General features: G+C 38.0%; 1 protein-coding gene across 1 annotated transcript in view; it reads right to left on the reverse strand.

Annotated features, from left to right (window-relative positions):
* Nucleotides 1–15,389: 15,389 nt before the first annotated feature.
* The window catches only part of Ugt50B3 (UDP-glycosyltransferase family 50 member B3), a 57,069-nt gene continuing 47,306 nt past the window's right edge, over nucleotides 15,390–25,152 (reverse strand). Inside the window, exons 5-6 of the mRNA XM_067155673.2 lie at nucleotides 20,606–20,825; nucleotides 15,390–16,181 (exon numbers count right to left, since the gene is read on the reverse strand). Coding sequence (XP_067011774.2) covers nucleotides 15,893–16,181; nucleotides 20,606–20,825 — 509 coding nt within the window. The 3' untranslated portion in view covers nucleotides 15,390–15,892. The remainder of the gene's footprint in view (nucleotides 16,182–20,605; nucleotides 20,826–25,152) is intronic.

Genomic DNA, 25,152 nt, shown 5'->3' on the forward strand with positions numbered 1-25,152 from the left:
TAGCTGACCTGTAATGGGGGTGTGGTTGTAAAGAGCTGCACCACCTCGGGATGAGGACACTAGTATACTTTTTATAAGAAGAGATGACAGGTCACTCCTGGAAGATAGGTCATAGCAGCTCTTCATCTTTCCAATATTTTTTTCATATTTAATAGCTGAGACCTGGTAGAAAATAATATAAACATGATGGAGAAAGAAAATTCTCTGGGGAAAGGTATGTAGATAGGGAAGACTCTGATAGAATAGGATGCGTGTCTGTACAGGCAAAGAAGTAGACAAATAGTGGTCACAGTGATATAAAAGTGGAAGGGGGCCATGGTGGAGTGCAAGATTCTTGCCCACCCACATAGTAATTTCTTACAGAAGAAGAGGAGATACATGAAGAGTAACTTAAACAGACAATATCAACAATGATTTTTCTTTAGCATTATCATTAATTTTACTGTTTTGATAGAACAGTTATTCTTTATCATTCATAAACTTTCATCCATCATGGTAAAACTTAACTGATGGAGTTGCAAAAGAGAGGTTAGGAGTTGAACATGGCGTGACTCGCACATTGTCATAACATGCTACATATAGCTGCAAACTTAGGTGTGGCTAATTATAAAAGTGCAAGAGAAGAAGATTAAAGTGACTGAGGTGAGAATGGTAAAAGAGATGTTTAATTTGATGTGGAAAGATAGATTAAGGAACAAGTAAGCGATATAGTCAAGGTGGAACATATAAGCCAAAAGATTCAAGAAGATACTCTGAGGAAGTATGAATATAAAAAGAAAAGATTGAAGTAGTCAGAAATTGTAGGGAAGAAGAGAGGAAGAACCCAAGTTGAAGATAAGTAGAGTAGTTGAAGATATGAGAGACAAAAGATGGAGAAGAGAGGAATCTCGAAATAGAGAAAAGGGATTAAAGTTGGAAATGCAAATCCTATATAGATGTGGAAATTATGGCAGAGAAGAATAATAAGATTCATGTGTTATGAGCAGTAATTTCTTCTTTAGAAGATATGCTTACATGCACGTTTTGAAACGCTCTCAAAGCTGAAGTGGTGCAGGGAGAGGACCTTAAGCTGATGTCATGCCTCGGGCAATGTCACCCGCTGTAGAACGAAAAAATTCACTGGAGGCCTTCATATTTTTACCTAGTACCTAATCTTCTTCCCTGGCTCTTTTCCCAGTTTTCTGGAGTCACCACTAATGTGGATTAAGCCTAGTTTGACAGTTGGATGTGCTTCCTGATACCAACCATATGTGGAGGGATGTACAGGGTCTTCTCAGTTTTGGGCCCAGCATTAATGATTTTATATGATTTCTTCTAATTCAAGAATTTTTGAAGTGAGTTTTAATTCAAATGATCAAAGGATCTCCGTGGCCCAAAGAAAATGTGTTGATACGACATTAAAATTCTGTGTTGGACAGAGGTTGTTCATTAATAACTAATATTAATTAATAATCATGAACTGATATTAAAGACAACAATATTAGTTTCATAAAGTACCTTCCTTTTAATTTTTTAAAATATATAGTCCCTTTAAAGTTCATTTTAATCACATGTTAACAACGGAGATTCAGGCCGGCTATTGATGCTAGGTCAAACAAGTGCACGCTCCTTGCAAGCAGTGATGGGATATTTGATTCATTTTACTGAATCGATTCATTTGATTCTGTTCACGTTCCTGATCAATACAGTGAGCTGATTCATGGCACATAGAATCACCGTTCCTATTGGATCTGTGTAGTGTGTACTGACAAGAGAGCAGCAACAACAACATTCAGTGCTTGCTGGTGCCATCTGGTCTTCATTCTATGAACTACTTTCCTAAGCATCATCTAGTTTTCAGATTCACATTTCTCCCGCAACCACTTCTTCGCATCAAGTTTGTATGTTACAAAGCCTCCCCACTCCTACAGTGACAACTCCATTAAATAAGTATATAAAGTTAGATAAAAAATATTTGTACACACAAACACCAATGATCTGCATTTAGAGCTGTTGCCCAGGTCGGAGATTCCCTATCAATTGTTCGCCTAGTCTTTTCATAAATGATTTCAAAAAACTTGGAAATTTCATTACATTCACTGTAAGTACATAATACAAAATAAATAAGTTATAAATTGAAATGCAGGAAAAAATAGGTACTAGTGGTGTACTATATACACTTGTATATTACAGAACAAAACTTACCTAGTTAATAATAATAATAATAATAATAATAATAATAATAATAATAATAATAATAATAATAATAATAATTGACATAACTCAAATTTTATACGCTCGCTCCTTATGGTTTTCCACAGTTCTCTGAAAGTCACAACTCTATTATATATACAGAATTAGATGTAAAAATACCTGTGTCCACAATGAGTAGCCTGCATATTAAATATAAATTAAATAAGTTGCTTTACTTCTATCTGGCCAGTTAATCTGCTATAGTAATGGAGTAAACCATGCAGCCAATGTCTCCACACCGAATGTTGGCAGCGGTAAATAGCCTGACCCAGTATAAGGACCAACGGCTAAGGGCGGAGGAGTATAGAAGGGAATTGGGCCCTCAGTGGAGGAACTGCCACCGAAACCCCATATCATCTGTAGCGTCTGTACTCCAGAGAAGCGGCTACAAAAGGCGTCTGTTCTCCATGTTAGAGCAGCCTACAAGTTTCGGTTGGCAGTAGCTCAAAAATGCCTTTGGGAGTGGCAAACCCATCGTAATAAAAGCCTATAAGTGTACTGAGGCCTCAGAAAATGCTAGGGCATTCCCCACAAGCGATGTGTAATTCTTGTGATGCTGGGAGAAATGTGAGAAATAGGCAACCAGCAACCAAATACATCAAGATAGTGACCATCAATGTAGTGACACTAACAGGGAAAGTGGAAGAAATTGTAGATTTTATAGTTGACAAAGATATAGCATTGCTGGGAATCAGTGAGACCAAATGGAAAGGAAAAGGTGAGAGGAAACTAAAGAAAGGATGCACCTTATACTATAGCGGAGGTACCGGGCAAGTTGGCCATGCGGTCAGGGGCACGTGGTTGTGAGCTTGCATCTGGGAGATAGTGAGTTCGAATCCCACTGTCGGCAGCCCTGAAGATGGTTTTTGGTGGTTTCCCATTTTCACACCACACTGGGGCTGTACTTTAATTGAGGCCACGGCCGCTTCCTACCATCTCCTAGGCCTTTCCTATCCCATCGTCGCCATAAGACCTATCTGTGTCGGTGCGACGTAAAGCAACTAGATAAAAAAACTATAGTGGAGGAAGAGAAGCCAAAAATGGTGTAGGTTTTATAATTAGAAAAGACCTAAAGGAATACCTAGAATTGGTGGAAAATATAAATGACAGGTTGATTAAGGTCAGATTGAGACTTGACTCTGATGTTACAGATATAATTCAAGGGTATGCTCCACAAACAGGAAATACAGATATGGATCTAGAGGAATACCTTTAATATCTGGAAAGCCATATACAGGACGAACAAGTTGTGATCATAGGAGACATGAATGCCCAAGTAGGTCAGGAAATAAAAGGAGATGAGGAGATTATAGGTCCATTTGGAAATGGGAAGAGAAACAAGGCTGGAGATATTTTGGTACACTTTTGTAGAAGAAATGAGCTGATCATTGGTAACACATGGTTTTGAAAGAAAAACAGTCAGAAGATAACAAGATATAGTCGGGATAACAAAATCAAAACTCTGATAGATTACATTTTGGTCGAGAAAGGTAACAGGAAAATGTTCGTAGATGTAACAGCCCTCCCAAGTGAATCTTTCGAAAAAGATCACAGAGTTGTGATAGCTAAGATAAAGATGGGAAAGATACAAAAGATGACTGAGATTAGGCAGAGAAAGCTAAGGGTGTGGAAATTGCTCGAGAAGGAAATAAATGAGTTCCAGACACACGTTAAAACAAGTATACCTAACGAAGACATCAGAAGGGTTGAAAAAGAATGGGCAAACTTTAAAAGAGTTATGGTTGAGTTATGCCCTTGCTGGCGAGATGTAGTGTTTACAGTGCACTATGTCTTCTGGTATGGGCTATATCAAATTTGTTACTTTCATTGACCTGTCTCAGTCTCATCCTTGGCTTTGACAATATGAAAGTGACAGGTATGAGTGATGCTAGTAATACCATTCCTTATGCAGCCAGTCCCTGTTATGAATGGTGTGAAAATATTGCTCATAGGGTCGGTTGGTGCATGCATTTCAGTGGGGTTGGCAGACTGATATGTAATAGCAACGGCTGGCTCGGTGAGGAAAGCAACGGGAAACTACCTCAATCCTCATTTCCCTAGTACGCCTCTTCAGTGGCGCCTAGGCTATTTATGACAGCGTTGGCGGAGCTGCAGAGGATCAAACCAGCCTTCGGGCTGAATACCCAACATACACATACACATGATTGAGTCTGCAGAAAAGACCTGTGGAAGAGTATCAGGCAGGAAGAAAGATCAAGAAACGCCCTGGTTGAATGACAGGGTAAAAGATATAGTTAAAAAGAAGAAACAAGCTTGGAAAAGATGGCTGAGAAACAGAATACAGGCACTGCAAGAAGAAGTGCTCCAAGGTAGTTCAAGAAGAGAAAAAGAAATGCTGGCAAAAATTCATTGAATCTCTGCAGGAAGGTACAACCAAAAACAAAAAGATCTTATTCCAGTGGGTTAAAAAGAAGAAAATCCCAGGAGAGGGTGCTAACTTCATTAAAAATGAACAGGAGGAAGTGATGATGCAGAAGCAGGATATATTGTGTAGATACGGAAAATACTTTGAACAGCTTTACAGCGTGCAAAATACCTCAGTACAACGAGAAATCGAAGAACCAGATTTAGTGCAGATGGAAGATAAGGAAAACGAGGTGTCCATAGCGGAGATTGAGTGGGCCACTAAAAGAATGAAATGAGGCAAGGCAGCTGAAATTGACGAGGTCACCATAGAAATAGCAGCAGGATTAGTTGGTCTACAGTGGTTGTATAGATTCTTCAGAGTGATATGGAGAGAAAAGACTGTTCCAAAAGAGTGGACGAAAGGGGTCATTATACCAATTTTCAAGAAAGGAGACAGGAAGCAATGTGAAAATTACAGAGGAGTGAGACTGATACCTCATACAGCTAAGATCCTTGAAAGAATCTTGGATAGACAAATAAGAGAAAGAGTAGAGGGAAAATTGGCAGAACACCAGTATGGATTCAGAAGAGGCAGGTTCACATTTGATCCAATATTTACATTGCATCAAATGATGGAAAGGTTTTGGGAATATGGAAAGAACATTGTAGTAACGTTTCTAGATATTGAAAAGGCATATGACAGTGTCCCAAGGAATTTGGTATGGAAAACATTGACAGAGGCACAGATTGGGAATGAAACAATGCAGATTGTAATAGCATTGTATCAAAATTGCAAAAGCTGTGTTAGAACCAAAGTGGGTCAAACTGAATGGTTCAGAGTTGAGACAGGCTTAAGACAGGGAAGTGTGTTGTCTTCCTTACTCTTCATTATCATCAGGGATAGAATTCTACATAATATCAAGGAGAAGATGATGGGCAAGCAAGTAAAGTCTATGCTCTTTGCTGATAACATTGTAGTTTCGGGGGGTAATGAAGGGGAAGTACAGACACAAGTTGATTTATGGAATGAGAAGATAAGATATTTTGGAATGAAGATTAGTACTGTCAAAAGTAAGACTTTAATCATGTCAAGAGGTAACAGAAAATCCAGGGGAGTGATAAAAATAGGAGATGAACCTCTTGAAGTAGTGAAAAATTATAAATATTTGGGCAGCGTGATATCACAAGATGGAAATTTGGACGGAGAAATTGATTTAAGAATACAGCAGTCTGCAAGTTTCTACCAGTGTGTGAGAGACATTGTATGGAACAAAGATGTGCCAATGAAGTGCAAGAAGGTTTTGTACTCAACCTGTTATAAACCTATACTGACCTATGCTTCAGCAGCCTGGACGTTAACTAAGCGGAACCAAAGTAAGATACAAGCAGCTGAAATAAGGTTCTTGAGGAACATACAGGGAAAGACAAGACGAGGTAGAATACGAAATGAGGAAATAAGGAGAAGCATGGGAGTGTGTAAACTTCAAGAAGAGACTGATATAGCAAAGCTAAAATGGTCTGGACACATGATGAGAATGCCAGGAAAGAGAATACCAAAGAGAACATTCATGGATACCGAGACTGGAAAGAGGCCTAGGGGATGTCCTAGAATGAGATGAAGGAGCTCTGTTGTGGATTGTATTGCAAATAGAGGAGTCGATAGCAATAAAGTACTAGAAGAGGAATGGTGGAAAGATCGAGTAAGGTGGAGGGCTTTGGTACACAACCCTACCCAGATAGAATCTGGAAAAGGGAATGGATGAAGAAGAGAAGAATTTGCTTTACATCGCACCGACACAGATAGGTCTTATGGCGATGATGAGATAGGAAAGGGCTAGAAGTGGAAAAGAAGCGGCCGTGGTCTTAAGTAAGATACAGCACCAACAATTGCCTGGTGTGGAAATGGGAAACCAAGGAAAACCATCTTAACGGCTGCCCATGGTACGATTCAAACCCACCAACCCCCGAATGCAAGCTCACAGCTACGCAACCCTAAACGCATGGCCAAATAGCTCGGTTATCTTTGAAAATGTATTTTTCTATCAGCAGAGGATTTTTTAAATCATCATATTTTGTATAGGCTACATGAGATGTACAGTAGCCCACTGGTTTTCTGATTAAACATCTTTTTATTTAAGCTATTACATCAGTCGGCTCACTTACGCACTGTCCTCGTACACCAGTGATCTCATGATTCGACTATTGAAGTATCGTGCAATGATGCGACATACAAACTGAGAGCATACCGAGCAGTTCTTCCCAATATGAAACAGACAATTTCGAGTGATCATAAGCATGACTCATACAGTAATCATAGGGTAAGCTAGAGAGCTGAGATGAGTTAATCGTCAAATGTGAACTAAGTTATAGAAACACTGGTTCATTAAACTAATAAATAGAATAAACTAATAGCCTACCTATTTACAAGCTGGGTACTTTGGAATTATGATTTGAATACCTTTTTAACACTGCAAATAAACCGTGGAAAACCATTTTCAGGGCTGCCGACAGTGGGGTTCGAACCCACTATCTTCCGGATGCGAGCTCACAGCTGCGTGCTCCTAACCGCTTGGCCAACTCGCCCGGTCCCTTGTAAATTAGTGTTATTAAAGTCTGTGTATGGGCTACAATTATGAGGCCTTGGTTGCATTTCATTTCTGTGAAAACATCACAGCAAAAGCACGTTCCATTCACAAATATTTGGGGTGCAAGTTTTAGGTGATTTACCCTGTATATGGTATGATCTTGTTAACTGAGCTTGGACGTAAAGTCTTGTATACTAGAAGCTAAACCAAGCAAATGGCTTTGCGGTTTGTGTCACGTAGCTATCAGCTTGCATTTGGGAGATAGTGTGTTTGAAGCCCACTGTTGGCAGCCCTGAAGATGGTTTTCTGTGTTTTCCCATTTTCACACTAGGCAGATGCTGGGGCTGTACCTTAATTAAGGCCACAGTCATTTCCTTCCCACTTATAACACTTTCCTATACCATTGTCGCCATAAGACATGTCTGTGTTGGTGTGACGTGAAACAAATTGTATAAATAAATAAAATTAATCATTTGGCAACTAATACTACCTGGCTGAAAATGTTCATGGACCTACAAAAGTGAAATATGAGATCACTGTAACCTAGTTTTCATGCAAACCTGTAGATTCAGTGATTTATTATTGCAATATTTGTAAATCCTTTAAAAGAGTGAAATTATTTGCTCCTTGCTTATTTTCATCCTCTGAAGAAGACAAATTCATGTCCGGCTTCATGGCAGAATGGTTAGCATACTGGCCTTCACTTCAGAGGACCCCAAGTTTGATTCCTGGCCAAACTTGGGATTTTGACGGCATCTGGCTAATTCCTCTAGCTCAGCGACTGGGTGTTTGTGCTCGTCTTAATACGCATCTTCATTTACTACCACTGCTCTCAAGAAAGTCCCATCATTTAGGTTATTTGTTTGAAGGCATACTATATGTATACATTTGGTAGATTTATTTACATTGTTGTTGTACTTTAATGTAGGATAGTAAATATCTATGGCCTCACTCATGATGAAACTCCCTTGCCATTTCCAGGCTAGCTGTTATCATTGGACACCTAATAGATAAGTTTTAAATACTGTTTACAGAAATTCAGTGAACAGGGAAAGTCGCATAACACTCATCTTGTTGAATTACGTTTTGCTGAATGAATAACAGGAATTTTACTTTTTTAATGGAAATACTGTCATCTCCATCCAGGGAATTGTAAATCGTAGCTTGTAGGCTGAAACCCTATCTTCTTCTTCTTCTTTTCCTACCACTTTTCCTATGCGTGTGGGGTTGCACATTTGGATTTGGCCCTGTTTTACGGCCGGATGCCCTTCCTGCTGCCAACCCTATATGGAGGGATGTAATCACTGTTGCTTGTTTCTGTGGTGGTTGGTAGTTTAGTGTGTTGTGTGAATATGAAGAGGAGTGTGTTGGGACGGACACAAACACTCAGTCCCCGAGCCGAAAGAATTAATCAGAAGCGATTAAAATCCCCAACCCAGCCAGAAATCAAACCGGGGACCCTCTGAACCAAGGCTGACCATTCAGCCAACGAGGTATGCTTAAACTGTATATCTTTCTAAATTGTTTCAACAAAAATTATAACGTGTCAATTTTCTTTGAGTGTATAAATATAAGAAAATAAAACTGATTGTTTATATTGAGCACAGTATAAATCAAACTAGAATAGATTGAAAAGGTTGGTTTTCTTGTGATTATAGTGTTGTTGTTTTTTTTTTTTTTTTTTTTTTTTTTTTAATACCGGTACTTGACCTGAATCAACATTTTGCTGAGTAATGGAGGAGAGCTTCGTAGTCATTGAATGCCACTGCTTCATTTCCCTGCCAAGTGTGTTCACTCTCTTGCTTCAGTGTGACATATGCATGCTACGTAAACTGCCCACATTTATGTCTTGCCAGCCGGGCCGCACTGGGCTAGCCTCAACTGGCACCCAGCTGAGCACCTCTGCCCTAGACAATACAGCTACTGAAATGACTTCCAATGAAATTCTCTCTGCATAAGGTTAGCAGCAACAAACTGAGTTAAATCCATACAAGGAGCTGATATAAAATAATTGGGAAAGGTCACGAAAAAGAAAACTTCATGTCAAGGTAGTTGCCTTTTTCCAGTAAATATCAGCAGATCAGAGATGGAGAAGGTAATTATTGAATGGTACAAGAAATAACAAAAGAACGAGGCAATATCTGTTTATTTTCAAGTTTATATTTTCAACATTAACAGAGATGGAGAAGGTAATTATTGAATGGTACAAGAAATAACAAAAGAACGAGGCAATATCTGTTTATTTTCAAGTTTATATTTTCAACATTAACACAAAACAAAATTAATTTAAATACACGAACACAATACTGGGATAAAAATGCACAATATTGTGCATTTTACTTTTTGTTCCTTTCTTTGCTCATCTTAGTCCTTCCTTAATCCCATACTTTATGGTGTCATATTCATGTATGTACTGAATAATGCTCTTGCTTCTCACACAACCTCCCGAAAACTTTTCAACTACTGATGGTAAAAGACTTAACCAACAATAAACAAGGTGGCAAAAAGTATAGAATATGACTGAAAATTAGCACCAACACATAAATTACAGGACTCCTCATCCAGCCAGTAGGCTGTGATTTATTACATATTATGCAGATTTACTTAAGCAATATTAGAGGTATAGAATTACATCCCAACTGAAAATGACTGAAGTTACATCATTGACAATAGCATGAAACATTTCAAGTTTCTCAGTCTGTTGAAAATGAATGTCAGATTGAGAAAGCATTTAAAAAAGGGGAAGAAAACATTTTATTAATTATTATTATTATTTTCTAGTGTTCTCTTAATATTGCTTTAGATTAAACAGACTGAGAAACTTAATCACAAGTTAGCTAAGTCAAAACTGAAAAAAGTTATAATAAAATTCATTCTAACAAAACTGTCACTGCTCTCCAGGAAGTTCCTATACAATTCAGCTATTCAAATAAATTCCAAAGAAATTTCTTTGACTGGCATTTTCTTTCTGGGAGAGGTGTACAATAGGGTTTTCTAAAAAGAAAGTCAAGATTTTAAAAGTAGGCTCTGTAGAAGTTTTAACAATTTAATCCTGTATACGTCTATCCAGAGATAAGCAATCAAGAAATCTGAAAGGATTTATGGAATATCTATTAAATTCACATTGAAAATGGTAGAATTCATAATGTGACTTTATTGAGAGTCATGCGTTCGTTAAATTGCATTGCATCGAATAGAAAGTCATATTAATAACATACTGAAATCAAATGCACTGTCTTTCATTTCATCCGTACTGCACACATCCGTTCATGGCAAATCCAATTAAGATCGTTGAGAGGGCATAGAATCTGATGCATACATCTCCAGTAGTTCTATATTGTTGGATGAGGTCTCTCGCATCTGTGCAATTTGTGATTGTCATAGAAACCTTGTTCAGGGTTTGTAGACGATTATCTGTACTTAAGTATACATGGATGATGCCATTTGATTTTAATAATTCAAATTTATAAAGATATCTCTGATAGTGTGGCGAACTCACTGGGTACTGATCTTTTCCTGTGTATATTTTGAACTTAGTAATGCTTTCTTCTTCTATCATAAGGCAAGCAACTACCACGACTTCTGTTTATATTAGGTTTTTCACTCTGTCAAAACTAATTTATGAATAATCAAATTTATAAACTGCCTGAAAAAGAAAGCATGTGATAAAAGAATTTGGCCAGTTACAGATTGCTTAAAACCTAGGACTATGGTACAGTATTTTTCTTTTCTTCCCAGAACTTCTTCATACATTGGCTGCTTGCATGCCTCTGTTTCTGGGTGTTTGTGTCCGTCCAAGGTTGACATTGAATTTACAAAATCAAAACATTCACAGAAGTGATTTGTCATGGGAAGGCAACCCAGTCATTTATTATGTCACCTGCGATCTTCAGTCTTTGTAGATCCCATTGTATCTCTTCCAGACAACTGGTGGTGTGTTTTAATTTGGAGATGTAATCAACAATCTTCTTAGTTAACCTGTCACTGTTCATTCTGTGAAAGTGACCATAAAATTGTAATTTTCATCTTTTACTTGTGTCTGTAATTTTCTCTCTATTACGGCAGAGGTGTTCATTTTTCCTTTCATTCAAATAAAACTAACCAAGTCAAAACTGAAAAGAAAATGGTTTAAAATATCACCAAACGAAAAAACATAACGCATATATGTGGAGTGCAGTAAGGAATGGAGCGATGGTACGAACACTGCTGAGATTGGCATGAGCCAATATGAGCTGTTGGACACATTCCTCTTCTTTTTGTTTATTGCTCCGATTTGTACGATGCAATCTAGCGAATGCTTAACTAATCTCTGTTACTTAATCAGAATTCTGTGACCTCTTTCATTCTTTAAAATGTATACCTTCACTTTCTGGATGAAGCATATTCATTTAAATCAACAATCAGTGACCCAAGAAAGTTCTTCCCTAAGGCTTGGATATTCTTCCGACAAACCCTATAAATAAGATTAAGGCTTTCAATCCATAGCTTTTCAAAACAAAACAAAATTCTTCAGGATAATACATCTGCAAAAACATTATACAAATACTTATGATTCAATGAAGTTTCTATTCTAACATCTGCACTAGCATCTCCCAAAAATTCTGAGGAAATCAATATAATACACCTTGCTCCTTCTAAGACTGCTGAGTAACTTTACATCCCTACAAGCAAAGAGAAAGAAAAGAACAGAAAAATAGAGACTAATCTACCCAAGAAAGAATACAACAAAAACATATAAAGAAACAGATTTTGATATCAGTCTTTATGAATGGGAAGAGAAGAAGATGTAGGAGTGAAATATTTCTTTGGCATGGCAAACAGTCTACAGGGCACAGAAAGCCTAATGTAAAGTCAGACTCAATATTGATTATCTGTTTTTCTATGATGTTTTTGACTTTCCTGTGTGAATTTCTGTTGTGTCCTTTCCTTAGTAAATCACTCTTCATTTGGATATTGTTTCCTTTCATTTTGATTGACAATATTCTATGCATTTTTGGACATTTTATTAATGGTATACCTAGAGAATGAAATATTTAATGCATGCTAGTTCTGTGTACTTTAAGATAAAGTATTCCTAATCTTCTTCTTTGCCTTAACCCACTTTCGTGGTAACTCTCCTCCAGTAACTTTGATTTTGTACTCCATTTTCATCAGCATTGGTAATATTGAGGTCCTACCTGATGCAGGTTTTCCATCTTAATTTAGGTCTGCCCAGAGCTGGCTGGCCTGCCTCTCCACTCTGTGCACCACATAATTCTCTGATATATGCCGAAGGTGACCAAACCATCTCAGTCAATTTTCTCTCAGTTTCTCAGAGATTGATGTTACTTTGTAACTGTTCTTGAAACGATAACGACTACTACTGCTAAATGTTTTCATTCCTCTCCTGAAGGGGGAGGCAGGCCTCCTAGATGGTGACACCATCTCTCATGCCAGGAGATTTGTATTGGGGAAGGAGATGCGCGGTGAAGGTGAGAGGGTTGGTGGCCATGGCCTATACTAGGAATTGTCCCGGCATTCACCTTAGTGCAGGAGAATGGAAAACCATGGAAAACTAATCTCAGGACAGCCGACAGTGGGGACCAGCCCCTCTCTGTCTCCCGAATACCGAGGTGTGGAGCCATGGTAAAGCCGTGGCCACCCCTTCCTTTACTCGATTAGGTGGTTGGACTGCCGAGCTGTTGGACCACAGACCAGCTGTGGCCACTTGTAGGCTGAGATCCACTCTGCATCTGCTGACCTTCTTGAAAGCCTTCATAAACATTATCAGTCCTATACTAATCACACATTTTCATTGCTTTTCTTTTAAAAAAGTATGTGATTTTGAATCACTTAAAAAGAACTCTTAAATGATATTAATTTTATGTATCAGAGTGACCCCTGGTTGCCGACTACACTTGATCAATGACATCAACATTTTCACTTTAATTGAAATGTGCATTAATCATTGTGCATAATATTCTGAATATACAATGAGAAATTGAAATAAATCCACTTGCAATACTTTGAACAACATGGCCAATAAAATATTAATCCCCTGAGCCTGCTCCCAAAGTTCCAGTATCTAAAATACTCAGATCTTTTAATGTAATATGTTTCTCAGTTAACAGCTCTCTACATTAAGAAAAATAAAAGGAATCGCCACATATGTCATGAAAGCTTCCATTGACTGTAACAGTGGTACTAATTGAGATATGTCTAACTGCACTTGCTCTCAGGTAAACTGTAATATTAATTTCTGTTTGTAGGTTTAGCAAAAAGTAGGGCCTTGTGTCTCTCCAGAAATGAAATGTTTGTTTCTAAATTTCTCAACTTCCTGACAGGAATTGAACCTACAACCTTCTAAAAGACTTGAGAACTTTTTTAATGGCTTGAGTCCCTGTGCACACATTTGGTTGAGAAAAACTGCCAAAAATTTATACAATGCATATTTTGAAAAAATAATCTTATCAATCAAAAGACACATTTTCAAGGTAAATAAATATTGCTGTCTCTAGAACTAACTTTCATCAATAAGGGTGATATTTCTCTTTAAAAATCCAAGTAAAATAATCATCAACTACATAAATACAGTATCACCATTGCTCCAGTGTAAGAGCCTCTCTGCCGATAAGACTAATATTTCAGCTCAACTCCTTGAATTAATTTGTGATACTAGGCATTTCATTTTGATTGCATTTCTTCTTCTGTACTTTTCCATATCACCACAATGTTTGCAAAAGCAAAAGCCTTATCTTTATTAGCATCCGGTGGCTCCACTTTCTTTCTTTCTTCATGATTTCATCTATTACAAAGATGAATAACAACTGCTTTGTTGCACCCCTATACTTGTAACCAGTCTGAACAAACATCTCTTACTCGAACACAGCTCCGATTGTTTTAACTTTGGTGATAAAAGACTTGGGTACATTTTTTCTTGAAAGATATTCCCATAATTTTTCTCTAGGCAAGCTGTCAAAAGCCTTTTCTATATCTAAGAAGATAAAGAAGACATTTTACCCTTTTTCCTTGTGTTTCTCCATAATTATCTTAGCCTCTAGTGACATCAAAACCAAACCGCATGGCACAACAGCCCTGAAGGACCTTGGCCTACCTAGCGACCACTGCTCAGCCTGAAAGTCTGCAGATTGTGAGGTGTCATGTGGTTATCACGATGAATCCTCTCGGCTGTTATTCTTGGCCCTCTAGACTGGGGTAACTATCTCACCAACAGATAACCCCTCAATTGTAATCATGTAGGCAGAGTGGACCTTGAACCAGCCCTCAAATCCAGGTAAAAATCCCTGACCTGGCTGGGAAATGAACTCGGAGTCTCTGGGTAAGAGGCAGGCACACTACCCCTACACTGCATGGCCAGTATATATGACACTTCAGGTGCTTTATCATTTTTCTGGCTCAGACTGCAGGTGTGATCTGTTGCATCATATTTGACACATTTGGCTGCACTTTACATTTGTAAGTTTTCAGCCGATTTATATAAAGGCAGCATCATGTAAATGTTAACAAAAGAACCTTCCCTAATTTATTTTTACTGTTACATCTTATTTCCCCTTTACATCAAACTAAACACACAACAAGCAATGTTAATGTCTGATCTTCCCTCTGAAGCCCCCTAAGTCTCCTATGGCTTAATTTTCCTTCCTGTTTTTTTTTTTTTCCCCTTTTCAGATTTGTCATATTTGTTCCCTAAAAGTTCATTGAACACAAAAAGGGTAATAAAGTATCTAAATGTGGCTTTGAGTCATTAGAGGCTAAAGAGCAAAATGAGGTCTGTTGTTCTGTTACCTCTAAACTCATACTATTCTTCCTCAAACTGTGGTTTGATGATGATTCTTAACTCTCATTCAATTATTTTTCCTAGTGATTACAAATTCACAATCTAAATAAATATAATACTATGCCAGGAGATGAATGTTGCAATTGTGTTACCATTTCAAATATATGCCCACATACTCTGACACCTTTAAGAACCCACGCACTATACTAATAATTATATTACCTATTTATATAACTTAGGACACACTGAAGTAAATAAAACATCTGATTTATCTAGAGAGAATGGATCTTGAGCATTTTAGATAGGTAAAAGTATTTCTTTCAATTTTGTGTTTTCAGTTTCAGCCATTTCTTTGTTTCATTTTTAGTATTTATCTGCTGGAATTATAAACAATTTATATTCTGTCAGTGAACTTTCAATACCATATAATTGCATTAAGGGTATAGACTGCAAAATAATACTGCATAACTGATGAAATTCAGATAAATATCGTGTTATTTCTTACTTGTTTAATTCAAGAGGCAAAACTCTGCAAAATAAGTTAAATTGAAGCCTCTGAGGACCACCCAGGGTGATGTTTCTTTGCATTTCTGTAAAATCTGTTAAATGTCAGGTAAGTTACAAAGTATTGCAAGTTTGCCAATGATATGCTCAAACTACTACAAATATCAGGTACCATACTACTACTTACACTTCCTGTGAGACAAATATTTCCAATCTCTATGTATACAACATTATATTTATTGCTTATGGTGGCCACTAGTTTTCAGTCAACTTATTTAAAATCCTCCCAAGATTAGGATGCCAAATCCTGTTGGGATTTAGTCTCCATATAGTTGGAGACTTTCTGCTTTCTTTCCCAATTGATACACACAACAGGGAAAATGTACCTCCTCACAACAGTAAGAGTTCAGTATGAAAGTTATATCACTCAGTTCGTCTTTATTTTGATGACAATGTGACATTGACGAGTTAGAGTCTTGGAGAGTATCTGGCAGATTTTCCGTGTGACAAGTATTAAGGCTACAGCAACGAGAATATAAAGGGCTATCACATCCAGAAGGAAGTACTCTATGAAACTCATATCTTTGGCAGGTGACTGCAGATGGTACGCTCCTCGATGCCGCAGCACATACTCTGTCCAGAAGATGGCTTTCTCTAGAGGAGTTTCGGACTGATCTCGCAGAAGAGTTGAGCGATGCAGTGCGTTGAAACGATACCTGTAATTATAAAGAATTATATTACACACGAAACTCAGTTATACTTAAAACTAAGTTTGCTTAAGAAAGAATAAAATAAGTGTACAGAAGATCAGCTGTCTGAAGTAGCATCAAGGTGATTGGAAACCAAAGGCGCCCATACCCGGGGGCAAGGTGCCGAACCCCCCCCCTAGCTCTCAGGGAAAGTCAAAAATCTAGTCTAGTCAGGTGTTTTCCTTTCAAGAAAATGATGTAAAAGTCAGTATTACATCGAAGTGGTAGTACCGTTCCCCACCAACAGGCAAGGAACACCGTGGGTTATTCTACCACAGAATACAAGTCGCTATTTATCTTCCAAAATATTAAAAATACTACGTACCCCCAGGTCTGCCCCCCCTCCTACAAACTGTCATATGGGTGCTGATGCCGGAAACTCTTCAAAAGCAATCTTACCCTAAATTAAACTAGTATAAGCTAATTATTTACTGTTCGTTATAGAGGATGGTCAGAAACAATGTGAACCATGTTAATAAGTGTTAGATGGTTGGTCATGCTGATAAATAATTTGAAAGAAATAATTTGCTATCTCGCACTGTGGTCATTTTATCAGCTGCTCAAGTTAGCCAATCAAATCACTTTGCGGGTGAATTCAAATAGGCTTCTTGTGGCAGTTTTGCCAAATCTGTACTTGACTTAAGAAAGGTTTGAGAGCCATGCTGAGAAATCAGCATCAAACACAAACACACCGTCGGTTTCAGCCGATGTCACCATAGCGTACTTGAATTTGGCGCGATCCTGTCAGATCGGAGGTCTCTATTCAAACCCCTTCTCTGGTAAAGTTTCATTCTTTGACTGGTGCTAATATACCTCGTTCACGTGGTTTCCAACCATCCTGTATACCTCAGAACAGAAAATCAGACCGACTTTAATTCTAATGCAGTTAGGTCTGTCACAGTCAATTCCTCCCAAATAATTTCTGAACCATATGTTAATAAAACCAAACCCCATGGCACTACAGCCCTTGAAGGACCTTGGCCTACCAAGCGACCGCTGCTCAGCCCGAAGGCCTGCAGATTACGAGGTGTCATGTGGTCAGCACGACGAATCCTCTTGGCCGTTATTCTTGGCTTTCTAGACCAGGGCTGCCATCTCACCGTCAGGTAGCTCCTCAATTGTAATCACGTAGGCTGAGTGGACCACGAACCAGCCCTCAGGTTCAGGTAAAAATCCCTGATCTGGCCGGGAATCGAACCCGGGGCCTCCGGGTAAGAGGCAGGCACGCTGCCCCTACACCACAGGGCTGGGTACCATATGTTAATATTGGGGTTATTTTAGCATGAAATAAGATCATGGCTGTTTGCACTGAAAGCCTGGTGATGTTCTGTATATCATACATTCCTCTGATGGCTGCTGTAACTATTTCTTCAGGGCCTCTCAAACGCCAAAAATCTCACGCGTGCAAACTGAGGCGCAGAGGTCCTGTGCACAGTGCATCGGTCCCACTCGGCTCAGACCAGCATGTCATCTCGGGGCGACTTAGCTAAGCTTGGCTCAGCTCGGCTCGGATTTGGAGCGCTACGGAGCAAGTGAGGAAGAGGAAGACAGGTGTGGGGAAAGAGGGAGACAGCACCCTCCAAATCGAGGAGTGGGGGTCTGCACTCTGGTCAACCAAGCAAAGTCGTCTTTTGCCCGAAAGAGTTGCATGTCGACTGTAATGTATTTCCAAGGTATTTGAAAGAATTAACCATCTTAATCTCTCCATCTCTTATAGTCATAGCGTCCTGTGATGCTTAAAATGGATATTGCAACACCAAAAAGAAATAGGCCATTTGTGTCAATTTTGGAAATTAAGGACAATTATCTATTTATTAAGACTGATGCTTTCATAACCCATAATTGCAGGCAAGATAATAAGCTTTTGGGCTTTTTCTGTATCAGAAAACAAGGTTGAATTCTTTATGTTTTGCAGTGAACTTTGCTCCGTGTCTTCAGAAGAAAATCTTGTCTGTTCTCTAGCGTAACTTCTCAAATGATGAAAGTTTGAATTTAAAATGCTTTACTGTTAGTCTATAGTAAGTGGTACTATCGTTCGCCACTAGGTGGCTCACTGGGCGTAGAATGAACCATTTCGTGATGAGAAGAGTATGAATTTGGAAAACACTGAAATGAAATAACAATAGTGAAAGAACAGGGAAGAGAACTGCCTACGTAAATTCTTAATGGCTATGTCCCTGTTGAAATTGTTAGAAATTTCACATATTTCCATAGCTTCCTGTATAATCCTAGACTTGTAGTGTTCATGTAATGTGAGTAAGAGCTCCAACACCTTGGAACTCAACATTATGACCCGTTGATAGGGTGTGCTCAGCTATTGCTCACTTGTCTGGCTGGTTGAGATGGATATTTCGTTTGTTTTCCTTGATACGAGTACCAATGGACTGGCATGTGTGGCCAACGTCTTGCCACAAGACGGGAAATTTTAAAATATCCATCTCAACCAGCTAGACAAGTCAGCAATAGCTCACGGTTGAAAGGCAAGAATTATATTCACTTACTAACCATCCTTCTATCTTGCGACTGTTCATATTCTAGAACCTTCTGTTATTTGAATCTCATTGGTGACATTTTCCATGACATCATTGATACTATGGTTGCCTTACTCATTCTTTCACTAACAATGTTAATGTATTTTATAACCACTGTGTCTTTATTCTAATTCTCATAGTGGATTTTAAATTATTCCTTATCCTGTAACTTCTGTCTAATCTTCACTATTTAAGCACAAGCACTGAGTTTCCTGTGTCACAGTTCCTCGCCACATCATTACATATCGCCGCTACCTGCAAGCTGATCACATGCTACATCACATGGCCTTGACACCACATCACAGCAGCCAGGACTTGTCCTCGTACCTGGATTGTGGAGATATCTGACCGCGATGCACAACACCTACTTTAAGGTTGGCTGCTTGATCTTGCTATTAAGTTATTAGTCTGCCTGAAGCAGCTAGACTATTTTATTTAACCTTTTTAACCAACTGTCAGAGGAAAACATGGGTTTCTTCATTGGAATCCAGATTTTTTTTTCTTCTTTAAGATCATGGACCTTCATACTTCATCTGAATTCAAGAGATTTATTTGTTGTCAAGATGTGCAACTGCAAGAAGTTGAGTATTGTTATTTCATTTAGTTTCAAGTTTCAGTCAACCCTGTAACTTCAAGTGAACTGATTTTCTGGACAATAATTTTCACTATTCCATGGCTGGACTAACGGCATAACCTTTCATTACATGATTTGTGTTGTCTGCAATGACCGCATTCAGACTCACCTCAAGTAAATTTAAGGTTGAATGAGTTTCTCACATATTTTTGGCAGTTTCAATTCTTCTCTCTTAATCAATTTTTTCTCCATGATATAAATTTCTAATTAATATTTATTGTTACAAATTTGTTCTCATTTAATTAATTGTCCTTTTGGATTGCTTAATTTTTCTCTCCCCCTTTTTGTTCAGTTTGTTAAATTATATTAAGTATTTATACATATTGCCAATCAAATTGTTGCTTTTGTTAAAATTAAATTGTTGTTAGAATGATTGAATTTTCTTCCCACTACATTCCATTACTTGGTATGCTTATACCTTTGCCATCCCTAACCCATCTTATAAATAATAATTGGTCCTTTCCTCAGATTCAAGAAAAAATACAAGCTCTCATTCATCTCTGTAATCTCTGTAATTGCCTTGAGGAACCATACCTAGATTTCTTGTCAACGTTTGCAATACCTTTGGGCTGAATAGAGATTTCGTCTATAACATCACCATTATTACTCTCAAGATCATGATGTTCAAGAACCATGCTTGCGAACCTCAGATGAATGTTGGACGTGCCTCACTCTTTTGCCTACTCTTGTGTAACTTCATACTATCTCGTGTAGGGCTAATCCATTCATCTGCATCAATTATTGTTGTTCAGGTACCGCTACTATTTCTCCTTGGGAAAACTGCAAATGTTGCAGGAAGATTGTATAGTAAATAAATAAACAGGTGAGCTAAGTCCACCAAGCTTACAAATTGAAGGGCTGTTCTTAGCAATATGTTTTGCTACTTAGAACATGGTTACAATGCAACTTGTGTTCATGAAACAAAAAAGAAGTTTTCCATTGGATATAAAAATGCTTACTCTTGCATGCTTATGGTATTTTGCATCTGAGATTCTAATTTGACCCTCTAACTGGACTCTTTTTAGGAGTTTTGGGACTTTTCAATTTCTCATTCTCTGCTGTCTAGTTTTAAGTTCCTGGGGTATCTGGAAGTTCCTCATTATTTTATGTCCATTATCAGTTTCTTTTACCTACCTCCATACATCACTGCTCTTTGACTTCCATTTCTTAGTTTAGTAGGAGCTTTTAATGTACTTACAAATGTTAGTAAAATACATTATACTAACCTGGGGTCATGGATAACCTTGTTAATGCCCCAGAGCAACTTCTCAGCTGTCAAGTGCTGTAGCTCTAACTTCAAAGCATAGCCATCAAGCTCTGCTTTTGCAGCATTTGCGTCATGGTCACAGAAGACTGGCATTGTTAGCACTGGAACTCCGTGGTATACTGTTTCGAACATGCTGAGCAAGCCTCCGTGAGTGACAAAGGCACGAATCTTGCGATGTCCTGGAATAACGAGCAGAAACTTAACTTTTAAATTGCACTAATATTATGAACAAAAGATAGGACTCCAGACTGAGGTAATGGTAGCAGATTTACTAGTAAATAGCAGGAAAGTAAAAAAAATAATAAAACAATTTAAACACCTAGGAGAAATTATAACATACAACTTGGACAAGAAACCTGCATGGCAAGAAAGAACTAATAAAATTATAAAAGTTCAAAAATTAACACGGCCTACATACAATAAAAACTGTCTATTGATAAAAATAAAATTAAAACTTTACAAGACAGTGGTTCAACCAGAAGTCACATACAGAAGTGAAACTCTTTTTAACTCTTGATAGACCAAAGACAAGCACTGACTTCAGAAACTCTGAAAGTATTTTCTGTTAGTTGCTGCCTATATCATTAATATAAAATAATTATGACTATTTTCTCTCATATAGCAGGTTAGTAAACATATATATCATCGCCTTCATTCGGGAATAGTTTCCTTTCATTGGACACTATTAACATAATTTATCGATATATTCTATTATTTTCTATTTGCTTTATGTAGCACTGACACAGATAGGTCTTATGGCAACGATGGGATAGGAAAGGCCTAGGAATTGGAAGGAAGCGGCCGTGGCCTTAATTAAGGTACAGCCCCAGCATTTGCCTGGTGTGAAAATGGGAAACCACGGAAAACCATCTTCAGGGCTGCCGACAGTGTATCGATATATTCACAAGCAAGTACATAACAGAACTACCTCAGTTACCAACACAACAGTTGAATTCAAAATTAAGATGTTCTTAAAATAGATGAAAAGATTGTCACAGATTTTTCAAGGAATGAAACTGCGCAGCCTGTTTCCAGTCATTCGACCAGGCCAGGAATGGAATGAATGCTGCGGTGAGGATAGGAATTCTGCCAGGTTCTGAAGCCTGTCACATTCCTCTGGGGCAACGATTAATGACTGAGATATTAAATGAAATGATATTGGAGAGTGTTTCTGGATTGAAAGATGATAGGGAAATCTGGAATACCCTGAGAACAAATTGTCCTGCCTTCGCTTTGTCCAGTACAAATCTCACATGGTGTGACCGAGATTTGAACAACAAAACCCAGTGGGGGAGAGACTGGCGCAATGGTGCCTGAGCCACAGAGGCTCACAGATTTTCCAAGAATTCGTCATATACTAGCAATCAACCTATCTATGAATATGTAGACCCTTTAATTCAGATACGTATTGTTTCAGCATCCATGTTGTTATTATTATTATTATTATTATTATTATTATTATTATTATTATTATTATTATTATTATTATTATTATTATTATTATTATTATTATTATTATTTCTTCAAATCTGTGATGTCAGATCTTAGGATCAAATTTGTTTGAATGATAGACGAGCTCATAAGTGGTAAAGTTGGAAGGTTAAAAATGTGGTAAATTATTGTACCACTGATCTATAAAGGGTTATACCTTGGATCAATCCTCAACTCAGATGGAAAGACATTACCAGACACCCGAGCACAAGTAAATGTTACATGGCTGAATTGGCACTAGGTCACTGGTGAGCTATGTGACAAGAAAATTCCCACCCACCTGAAAGGAAAAGTCTTCAAATCTATGGTCCAACCAATTGCACTCTATGGGTCGGAATGCTGGCCTGCAACTAAAATGCATGAGCAAGTTGTACATGGTATGGAGATGAAAATGTTACGTTGGTCACTGGGTTTTACAAGATTGGACCATATCAGAAATGAAGATGTCCGAAGGCGACTGGGAGTGGCACCTATCTCAGAGAAGATGCGAGAAGCACGACTTAGATGGTATGGTCATGTCGTCTGAAGCCCTGCAAACTCAATGATAAATACAGCCCTCCAATTTGATCCTGAGGTCGTCCTAAGAAGTGACTGCATCAAGGAAGACATGCGTCTTGTAGGCATCAGCTGACACCCTTGACTGCAGGAAGTGGAGGATGGCATGTTTAAATGAGGACCCTGCACCAGTGCGGCACTAAATGCTAGGAAAGAGGGAGAAGAAGAAAGATGAACAATGATGGATAGTACCAAATGAAGTGGTATACAGAGAACTGGAGACCATTACAGATACTATACGGAAAAAGAGGATTTTTTGTTCACTTTATGAGGTCACCAGAAACCAAATCACCAAGAAAAATTACAGAGAAACTGTGGAATCTGAAACATCAAGTAGAATGGATTAAGGCAATTAGAGAGGATATGGAAGAACTAGAAATAACTCTGGACGACTTGCAAAACAAAACAGAAAATTTAAAGACACTGAAAAACATTATTTAAACCAAAAATAGACAAGCGATATATAGTGGAAAGGGGTGTGGAACGACAAAAAGATCAGAAGGAATGAAGAGCTATGGGGCATTTCAGAAAGAAAACTTATCGAAGTAGATGGTCAGAAAATGATTGTTTGAATTCAGAGGCGTAATGGTAGGGCCTTCAAAGCTGGCAATGCAGGAGGGCTCAGGTCTTTAAAGGGCTCCACAACTCCTCGCAAATAATAAAAATAATATATATCTAGCCTAATGTCACTTTGCACTGAAATGGTCATAAGATCAGATCATTACCAAATAGTTTGTTTTTATGATTTGTACGTAGAGGAATTGTCATGTTGGAAGCTTGCATCTAGCAGCTTTTATTATAATTGTGTTGAGATTAACACAGCACAGCTGTAAACAATGCTTGCCCTTGCCATCTCTTGCAACATTGTGCCATGCTCCTCACAAAAGAACTGACTGAAGTGGTCGTAAAAGCAGAAGGAGAAGAGGAAGAACAAAAATCCTGCAGGGCCAGTTATGAAGCTTAGAGGATAGTGAAAAATCAACAACTTCGATGAAACCTCCTGTGGTGCAGACCAGTGTTATTTTGCTGTCTCTAGTTCATATTGTATAATATACCCAGTGATGGGAAGAGTTCAATCCACCGATGATCCCTAACCCGATAGAGGAGAGATCCTCACTTGGACTATGTGTAAGTAGGGTAGCATCCTGCTTCACGAATTTACCGAGCTCAGAACATTTTAAGCAAGCCTCGTACCTATGAGAGTAACAGAATCCCACTCCCATTTGACAGGCGAGGGACTCCTTGGCAACAACTTGGTGAACGAAACATTAAAAGCAGTGTGACAATTCAAAATTCCACTTAGTATGTATCTAAGTATTAAATACACATTTTGTTATTATAAAATAATGATGCAGTGACTATAAATCCTCTTATTATGGTTCTTGTTTTTAATACACAGTGTTGTTATTTGAATAAAAGTGGCGTTATCTTATTACAGTATAATTATATTAAAAAGGATTGTTGCTGCTCTGTTGAAATGGACCCGTGTACAATGTTGTAGGAACTCCTCTTGCTATTTTTTTTTTGCTAGTGGTTTTACGTCACACCTACACAGATAGGTCTTATGGCAATGGTGGGATAGGAAAGGCGTAGGAGTTGGAAGGAAGCGGCCGTGGCCTTAATTAAGGTACAGCCCCAGCATTTGGCTGGTGTGAAAATGGGAAACCGCGGAAAACCATCTTCAGGGCTTCCGACAGTGGGATTCAAACCCACTATCTCCCGGATGCAAGCTCACAAATTATCAAATTATCAAATTATTATAATTAATGAACCACCTTTCCAATACACAAAATCCTTATATTTAGGATGAAACCATTTAATCACAAATTGGACGTTTCACTCAACTTTGTGAGCATCATCAGCAATAGTTAACATAAATCATTGGTGGGTCAGGGCGCTGATCCTGGTGTATATCACAAAAGAATGTCTAATATACATTGATAAAAATATATAAATTTAACACTTTAAAAATAATCAATAAGATTATTTATGTCTATTAAAACACAAAATTTTAATCATTCAAATTGTTTAATATGTAAAACGGAATGGATGGCTTAAAAAAAAAAAAAAAAAAAAAACAGCAACATAGTCTATAATAAGAACTCACCCTGATATGAAAAACTGATTTTATCATAAACAGTGTAATATCATCGAGCGTAGATATATTGGACAACGATTTTTAAGAACATCTAATTACCATATACTATTTTTAACATCTAATTACCATATACTATTTTTAACATTTAAGCCATCCATTCCGTTTCACATTTTAAACAATCAATCAATACTGATCTGCATTTAGGGCAGTCGCCCAGGTGGCAGATTCCCTATCTGTTGCTTTCCTAGCCTTTTCCGAAATGATTTCAAAGAAATTGGAAATTTATTGAACATCTCCCTTGGTAAGTTATTCCAATCCCTAACTCCCCTTCCTATAAATGAATATTTGCCCCAGTTTGTCCT

This window comes from Anabrus simplex, chromosome 11, assembly GCF_040414725.1.
Source record: "Anabrus simplex isolate iqAnaSimp1 chromosome 11, ASM4041472v1, whole genome shotgun sequence".
In the NCBI taxonomy this organism is placed as follows: domain Eukaryota; kingdom Metazoa; phylum Arthropoda; class Insecta; order Orthoptera; family Tettigoniidae; genus Anabrus; species Anabrus simplex.